This window comes from Acomys minous (assembly GCF_964271855.1).
Source record: "Acomys minous genome assembly, chromosome: 4".
Taxonomy (NCBI): Eukaryota; Metazoa; Chordata; class Mammalia; order Rodentia; family Muridae; genus Acomys; species Acomys minous.
In genome coordinates this window covers 60,740,502-60,749,541 of record NC_140486.1, presented here as the reverse complement: position 1 = coordinate 60,749,541, position 9,040 = coordinate 60,740,502, and the positions used below count along the sequence as shown (strand labels likewise).

At 44.8% G+C, this 9,040-nt stretch overlaps 1 protein-coding gene across 1 annotated transcript in view; it reads left to right on the top strand.

Annotated features, from left to right (window-relative positions):
* The first annotated feature begins 1,574 nt into the window (after positions 1 to 1,574).
* The window catches only part of ZNF397 (zinc finger protein 397), a 39,638-nt gene continuing 32,172 nt past the window's right edge, over positions 1,575 to 9,040 (top strand). Inside the window, exons 1-4 of the mRNA XM_084779531.1 lie at positions 1,575 to 1,783; positions 3,502 to 3,998; positions 4,205 to 4,346; positions 6,848 to 7,871. Coding sequence (XP_084635657.1) covers positions 3,585 to 3,998; positions 4,205 to 4,346; positions 6,848 to 7,871 — 1,580 coding nt within the window. The 5' untranslated portion in view covers positions 1,575 to 1,783; positions 3,502 to 3,584. The remainder of the gene's footprint in view (positions 1,784 to 3,501; positions 3,999 to 4,204; positions 4,347 to 6,847; positions 7,872 to 9,040) is intronic.

The following is a 9,040-nucleotide window of genomic DNA, read 5'->3' as shown; positions in this document are numbered from 1 at the left end:
GAGTGGAGAAAGCTCAGCTATAGGCTTCAGACGCTTTCTGCTAACACTTAGCTTTGGGGTGAATGAAAGCTGGTGGTCTGCTAAGTTAATACATTTCAACGGAAAACTAGTGCTCTGTATAGTCCAAGTGATTTGCCTAATGGTCGCAAAGCTATTAGGTAGATACAGAGGAGAATAATAAATGCTTATTAAGAAGGCTAAACATGGGTCCAAGATGGCCCAAACTCTACCAGTCATTGAAGGTCTTCTAATCAGTTAATAGCCTTGTAAAGGTTAATTAGAAGGTGTAGCTTCTTTCTGGGGAGTTTTACTCACACTTACCGATTTGCTGCTTTAAAATTGCTATTACTTTACAATGCCTATAATTATTGAGTTATTTATAGTTCTAGAAGCTAACGGACACCGCTTCCAAATATCGGATTTATGTGTTAGCTCACAAAAGAGAACCTACTCGTTTCTGTTATCGCCTTGTTACCCTTTTTATTCACATTTTAACATAATTAAAAATAAATGGAAAACTAATTGGGAAATAATTTGATGTCCTTAACAAATAAAAGATCTCTCACAAGGTATACTTTAGCTTTTTTGGGGGGAAGGCAGGGGTGGGGGAGCGGTTGTAGAGCAGGCTGGCCTCAAACTCACAGAGATCCACCAGCCTCTGCCTCCTGAGAGCTGAGTGCTGGGATTAAAGGCCTGCGCTTGTACCTTAGCTTTTTTTTTTTTTTTTAAGGGAAAGGCTGGGGCTGGAAAAATGGCTCACCAGTTAAGAACTTTTGCTGTTCTTCCACTGAACCATGGTCCATTCCTAGCACCCATATCGGGGCCTCAAGGGACCCAACGTCTTTCATCTGATCTCGGGGTGGGGGTGGGGGCACTGTACACACATGCCATATAAACAAAGGCACACATACACATACATAAAAGCAATATAAGTAAGTATTTTTAAATGAGCACAGCAGGCCCTGCAAAGATGGGCTCAGAGGCGAAGGGCACGTGTTGCTCTTGCAGAGGTCCAAAGTTTGGTTCCCAGTACCTACACGTTGGTTCACAACCACCTTTCGCCCAAGGGGATTCAACGCCCTCCTCTGGATTCTGCCAACAGTGGGTGGTATGCAAACACACATGCAGGCAAAACATTTATACATAGAGACTATATATACATATTATTTTTTAAGTAGGAAAACTCGATCGGTCTAGGTCAGAACAGCTTGGCTTTGTGCAGTGACTTGGGCGGGGGGGGGGGGGGTGGCAAATAGTGGACGCTGCGCGATGCGGCTGCCGCGCAGAGCATAGTCCGCTTGCTCAGTCCATTCAACCCAAGAGTTTGCTCTTGTTAGAGCCCACGAAAAGCAGCTGTTGTGACAGGAAAATCTGAAGTTGGAACTGGAAAACTGGGAGAGTGAGAAGGGACAGAGGCGACAGTGAAGCACAGCGGTTGCTGGGGGGGAGAAACACCCCCTCCCCATGCGTATGTGGGAGAGGTAGGAAACGGGGGGCGGGGGAGAGACATAAGGCTTTTGTGTGCGCGCGCGAGCGGAAAGGGTGGAGCAGACGGAGGGTCGGGCGCGGGCGAGCGGAAGGGGCAGGGCCTGCCGCTGGTCTTTGTGGCGAGTGCACGCCGCTCTCGCTGCTACTGGACTATATCAGGGGCTCCAGCTGACAGGAAGGTGGGTGGCACGTCCTGAAGAGACCCCCCTCAAACCCCGCTTTCGGCTCGACAGCCCAGTGGTCCCTCCTCAGGTTCGCGCCTACACTGTGACTTAACCCGGAAGCTAAAAGTAGGGTGAGTGCAGCGGGCTGCTGAGGAGACAGGTTTGTAGCGGGCGTTTTGTTCGCCTGCACGCGTTAGCGGTGGTGACGGCGCCCAGGGTCCTTCCTCGCGGAACCCGAGGCGCCCGAGAGGCGCTGAGAGGGTCGGCGTCCGGGCGAGAGGCGCGCGAACGCCACGCCAGGCAGTAAGGAGATCAGAGGGAGTTTCAGCATCGCCAGAACGCAGGCTTAGCTAATGGGTGACCCGCGCTAATTAATAGTTGGGAAGCAAGGCATAGTGATTTTAGGCTACTTGACGAGACTCAGATTTCTCTGGTAGTGGAGTGGGGCTGGATTACTGTGTAAACTGGGAGACGAGATGGGACTTTCTCGTGCTGATCCTGCCCGGGCAGAGTAGTGGGAGGGTTCTCATTCTGCCCAGCCTTGTGGGTGTAGGGCCGGGTTTTAACATATTTTAACATAACATACGCCCCTATCCAAACATCAGACGTGTTTGTTCTGTATCCCCAAACAATATCTAGTAAGTAAATATCTATTTAGTAGGTGACTACTATGATAATTTGTTTGAATCTAGAACACTCCACCTTTTCAGAGCTGAAGTTGATGTTTTTGGGTCCACAGTTGCATGTTTTTTTCAAACCAAGCTAAGCATTTTGCAGCTACTCACTTCCTCACTAAATTCATTCATAAGCCAAACCTTCCATAATACCAACTCAGAACAAAGCCTACACACAATTAAGTGTCTCACTCCATTTTTGTTGAAAAATTCCGTATACTAATGGGACCAGGTGGCAAGTACACAACATTTTAAACAAATTCATGTTCATTGTGAATTTTAAGATGTTACTACCTTAAATGTAGACCAACACTACCTGCTATAAAACAATAACTTATTTTTAAGCTAGCATTGAATTCTGCTAAACGCTTGTGGTGTTGCATGCCTTTAATCAAATAATTACAGAGGCACAGGCAGGAGGATCTCTGTGAGTTCAAGGCCAGCCTCGTCTACCAATTAAGTTCCAGAACTACATAGAGACCTTGTCTCAAAACAAAACAAAACAAAAAACCAGGAGAAATCTGCAGCCTGTATTATTAACATTTTCTGTGAACCAGGCATGGTGGCGCATGCCTGTAATCCCAACACTGCGGGAGGCAGAAGCAGGCGGATCTCCGTGAGTTCAAGGCCAGCCTGGTCAATAAAATGATTTCAGGACAGCTAAGGATACACAGAGAAACCCTGGCTTGAAAAATCAAAAGAAAAAAAAAGTTTCCTGTGCCTGGGGATGTAGCCATGTGGCAGTGTGGTAGAATGCTTGCCTGTCGTGGCAAAGAGCCTGAGTTCAAGCCCCAGCGCTGTTAGATGGGGGGCGGGGGCGGGGCCTGCAGCTTAGTAGCAAAGTGAAAGTGTTTGCCTACCGTTCTTAAGGCCCTGAGCTCATTCCCAGCACTGAGAAAAGTTCTGGTTTACATACGGAGTAATGAATAATGAATTTAATCAGGACTGAAACATAATTAAAGAAGAAATAAGCTCACTATGTAATTCGTGCTAATCGTGCATTTTTACACTTCTAAATGTTTTTTAAACACTTTCTAAATGTTCTAGACAGGAGGAGGTATGGTTCTTAGTACTTTGTCAATTTAGTTAGCCTTGAGCCTGGTTCCTTTCAATGTTATAAGGCTTTAGAGATTTTTTTTTTTCCCTATGCTGTAATATGCTTTCATATCTTGTAGGACAGAAGAGGTCACTTGGGAAACTCCTCCCCAAGCATAAAACCCAGTTGTACTAAGCCTTTTGTAAGCTATTTCAGCCCAGAATGGCTATGGAATCCAGAGCTATTTCAACTTTAAAATCTCAGGATCATCAAGAAGAACTAATACTAGTGAAAATAGAAGACAGCAGCTTTTCTTGGAGTCAGAAATGTAAGCAGAGCGGGAGTGCCCAATCTTGCCAAGAGCTGTTCCGCCGGCAGTTCAGGCAGTTTTGCTACCACGAGACCCCTGGGCCCCGAGAGGCTCTGGGCCGGCTGCAGGAGCTCTGCCATCAGTGGCTGATGCCGGAAGCGCACACCAAGGAGCAGATCCTGGAGCTGCTGGTGCTGGAACAGTTCCTGAGCATCCTACCTGAGGAGCTGAAGCTGTGGCTGCAGCAGCACGCTCCAAGCAGCGGCGAGGAGGCTGTGGCTCTGCTGGAGGACTTGGAGAAAGAGTTTGATGATCCGGGGCAGCAGGTGGGAACAGAAACATGGCCTGCCATGGGGAAAGAGATCTGCAGCCTAGAGGGTCTCACCTAGTTAAAATGGCTCTGAAGAAGCCAACCTAGACAGACTTGTAGCGCATGCTTGTCCCTATCCCTTCCCTCCCCCGTCCTTCGCCTGTGGCAGTGGCCTCATTAACCTGTTTGGATTTTTTACTAATTACATTTTACTGGTTTCAGGTCCCAGATAGTCCACAAGGACCATCGGTGTCATGGAAAGATTTGACATATCTCAAAACTTCCCAAGATGCAACAAGCATCCAAGCCCGGCCTTTGAAGACACAGCTGAACTCCTGGAAATCTTGCCTTTCTGCTAAAAGTGGTAGGAATAAAAACTTACCTTCACGTTTAATGTACGTTCGGCCTCTGAAGATGCAGACATGCATTTATAACTTGCCACATGGGAACGTCACTTGTCTTAAGGCCAGCAGTGCTCCCTGCAGCAGCTTTATATTCAGTGATGCTTATGACTTGTCGTCACCCTTCCTTTATGAGTTGCCCTGTCTTTGACTCACTGGGTCATTTTATAACTTTGTAGAATGCTGAAACTGCCTGATTTGGTGGTAGATACTGAGTTTCCATCTTCAAGTGCCTTTCAGACCGTCACTTAGTGGTTCATAGAGAGAAAAGCAGATGCATCCCAGTGCAGTAAATTATGGAATACAAGTAGGCTCTCTGTGGGCACTGTAGCAGCATGTAAAATGACACCAAGCCCAATATGAGATTCAAGGAGGGCTGCAAAGTTGGCTCAGTGGTTAAGAACATTTGTTGCTCTGGCAGTGCACCTGGGTTCAATTCTAGAACCCACATGATAGCTTACAACTGTTTAACTCCAGATCCAATACCCTTTACTAACCTCCTCCAGTACCATATGTGCACATGATGCATAACATACTTGTAGACAAAACAGCCATACACATGAAACAGTAAATCTAAAAAATAAAAGAGATATTCAAGGAATACTTCCTGGAGGAAGAAACACCTAAGCTATAATTTGAACCATGAACAGGAGAAAGCCAGATAGATAGGTAGTGCAAAGCCATTAAGGTGAAAGAATACAAATTATTATGGAAACTATAGGCACTTCAGTTTGACAGGGAAGGAATAATGAAAGAAAAACTAAAGAAGGGATCGAGGCACAAGATGTTAAAGCCTTTATGCCACACGAACTCATGTCCTATCCGTAATGGGTACAGCTGAAGAATAATGGTATTGTTAGAACTCAACTACAGAGTATGAAAATGATTTGAGAAAGGCAAGATTAGAGGCTTTTTAGAGACTTGGAATCCAAGCGGCCACAGTAAATGAGGAAACCTGTGTTACTCTGGGGCATAGAGAATGAAGCCAAATCCTGTTCCTCAGCATTGAAAGTGCATTGCATTAGCGTCAAAAGCAGATCACAAAAGAAAACTCTGAACATGATAAGTATTAGTCTTGAACAACTTGGCTAGTAATGGTACTGTTAATGCATATTAAGTAGTAATTGAAATCTAGGGTAGAGAGTGTCAACAGTGAGGAAACAACAAAAACCAGGTAGAGAAAGATAGTCACAGTTTTAATTCCACCCTTGGGTGGCTGTAGGATTGCCCTGAGTTTGGACTGCAGAGTGAAACCCTGTGTCAAGAAGACAAATAGACTGATGGGAGGTGTGGCTCTCAGTATCATGCTACAGGAAAGCTAAGATCCCGAAGTGCCCATTCCATTGTAACAGTCACAAAACCGGTGACCTTGGCAAGACTCCTATCAATAGAAGTGCCTGAGTTCAAGAAGAAGGAACACTGGAAACCAGACTGCAGAATGGGAATGACGCTGGGCAGACCCTTTCAGGACACTGGCCTGTGAATGTCAGTGAGGCTGCTCAGCAGCAGATAAACAGGCAAGGAACCTGGTTTTAAAGAGGGGACAGGAGACTTGAGCTTAAGTTACTAAGTGGGACTGTCTTAGTTTTCAGTTTCTCTGATAAAATACCAAAGTCGCAATACTAATAATACTAAAATGCTAAGTTGCAAATGCAACCTAGGTGGGAAACAGTTTGTTTTACCTCATGATTCCAGATTATATCTCAACATTGAAGGGCAGTCAAGACTGCAAGAACTTGAAGCAGCTAGTCACATCGACAGTAAAGAACAGGGAAAGCATGAACACACGCATGCCTAGTCCAGGACCCATGTCCGGCCTTCTCACATTAGTTAACATAATCAAGATAGCTTACTTACACACACACACACACACACACACAACACTACAACCTGATCTAGATAATCTCACTAGACATTCTTTCCTGGTGATCCTAGATTGTGTCCGGTGGATAATTCAATCCTAACCATTACAGGAAGTCAGGAAGAGGTTGAAAATGATAGAAAAGAAATAATGAACAGTTGATCAATTTAAGTGTTAAAAGGAGGAAAAGAAAGGAAGATGTAGACTTCAGCACTGGGAAAGAGAGAAGATCCTGGGAAACTGTTATTTTTGTACACACCCCTGTAATCTCAGCACTCGGGAGGCAGAGGCAGGCAGATCTCTTGAGTTTGAGGTCAGCCTGGTCTACAGAGTCCCATGATAGCCAGGGCTACAGAGAAACTGTCTCAAAAAAACAAAAACAGAGTGACTAAGCTAACCATAGTGGAGGTGACCTATAATCCCAACCACTTGGAAAGCTGGTGTCCCTTGAGACCAGAAGTACCGGGCTAACCCCTGGAACATAGCAAAATCCTTTCTTTTCTATTTAAAAAAGAAGACAACTTGAGAATCCCTGAAGAAATGTGAATTCTGGGGCTTCACTAATTTTATTTGTCTTGTTTTGCTTTGCTTTTACCATTTCAGATTCTAGGAACAATGAAACAACAGCAGAAGAGGACATTTCAGAAGAGCTGTCACCAGGACTGTCTTGGGATCCTTCAGTTAGAGGTGTTAGTGGGCACAAAAGCAGCTTAGAGTGGCAGCAAACAAGTTCCCCTCTCCACGGGGGCAGTTTCAGCCAAGTGATCTTCACACACAAATCTTTAGCAAAGAGAGACCATCATGATGAGTCCCAGAGATGCTTAATTCTAAGTACAAACTCGGTAACATGTCAGAAAGTCTCTACAGAAGACAGACCTTACAGATGTGATGTCTGTGGGCACAGCTTTAAACAGCATTTCTCTCTCACACAACACCAGAGAATCCATACTGGAGAAAAGCCCTATAAATGTAGTCAGTGTGGGAAGGCCTTTAGTTTGAGGTCATATCTTATTATTCATCAGAAAATCCATAGCGGTGAAAAAGCATACGAATGCAATGAATGTGGGAAAGCCTTCCATCAGAGCTCAGCCCTCACTAGACACCGGAAAATCCATACAGGCGAGAAAGCTTGCAGATGCAACGAGTGTGGCAAAGCATTCAGTCAAAGTTCTTACCTAATTATACATCAAAGAATTCACACTGGTGAGAAACCCTATGAGTGCAACGAATGTGGAAAAACCTTTAGTCAGAGCTCAAAGCTTATTAGACACCAGCGAATTCATACAGGAGAGAGACCCTACGAATGTAGTGAGTGTGGAAAAGCTTTCAAGCAGAGCTCAGAGCTGATTACGCATCAGAGGATACACAGTGGAGAGAAACCCTATGAGTGTCATGAGTGTGGGAAAGCCTTCAGTCTCAATTCGAACCTCATAAGACATCAGAGAATTCACAGTGGAGAGGAGCCGTATCAGTGTAATGACTGTGGCAAAACCTTCAAAAGGAGCTCAGCCCTTGTTCAGCACCAGAGAATCCACTCTGGGGATGAAGCGTACATATGTAATGAATGTGGGAAGGCTTTTAGGCACAGGTCAGTATTGATGCGCCATCAGAGAGTCCACGCTGTTAAGTAATGTAATACAATGACTTGTAAAGACATGAGTATATTTTCTATAGTAGCCAAAAGGTTGCCTTTGTAGCAACATTCCATAAAGGTAGTTTTTTAAAAAACAAACGGTCTTTGGTCAATCTAACTTTCTTTGTGCAGCACTTCCCAATGCTAATGCAGATTTTCTTTGAAACTTCATGTGGTTTACCAGAAAAAGCTATATGGCCTTCACTTCAAGCTTTGCTCTTAACATTAGGCCTTATTTCCTATGAGAATGGCACTGGAAAAGGCTTCATTCTGCCTATTACTATATCTGTTTGTTGGTGTCCCAGATTTGTGACATAGTATGTATGGATGGCATGAGAGACTGCTTAAGGAACTCGGAAGTTTCACTCAACAGTAGCCAGTCAACAAAGTAAGTGAGAAAACAGGTTCACTGATGATTTGTTGATCTCAAGATAGACCCCTAACAATATACCAATTAATTTATACAAGTAGAGGGCTCCATCTGTTCTACTTCCTCATCCCAAGCCTGTGCTGGGAATTGAACTTAGGGTTTCATATGCTAAGCATGTGAAGTAGTCAGTACTATGTTATTTTTTGTAATAACCTGTTTTGTGCCAGGGACCAGGAATATGGGATAGGGAGGGGGAGAGAGAAGAGATAATCCCTACAGTCTAACAGCCATTACCAGTTAGGTAATTACACTTTAGTGTGGTCAGTCTATTTAGAGTTTTTTAAAGAGTGCTTCTTAAGCACTTTCCTCATTTCCTTGTCCAAGAACTTGGATAAAGGACATTGGAATGCTATGAAGACTCAGGCGTTAACCGGGAAGGAAGGCCAGGTAACAGTAAAGGAAGCGCTTCTTTGTTTAATGCCAGAAAGAAAGCATGGAACATTGCCTGCTGAGTTCCGAGCTCCATCACATGTGAGGAGCAGGACGGCGGCCACACCAAGCCCTGCATGGGAGCCTAGGAAGAGGTTTCTATCAATAGATAAAAACCTGGAGTCCTTGCTCACAGCACCATGAAGACCTCTGTCTTGATGAGTGTGGCCTAATGGAAAAGGCTAGGCTAGTGTTTCCTGGCACAAGCTGAAACAACACTTAAATTTCGACAGAGAGAGTGGCAGGAGTGGAATAGACAGAACAGCCTGGCTACAGACCCTCTGGGTTCTTTCGAGCACTGGAG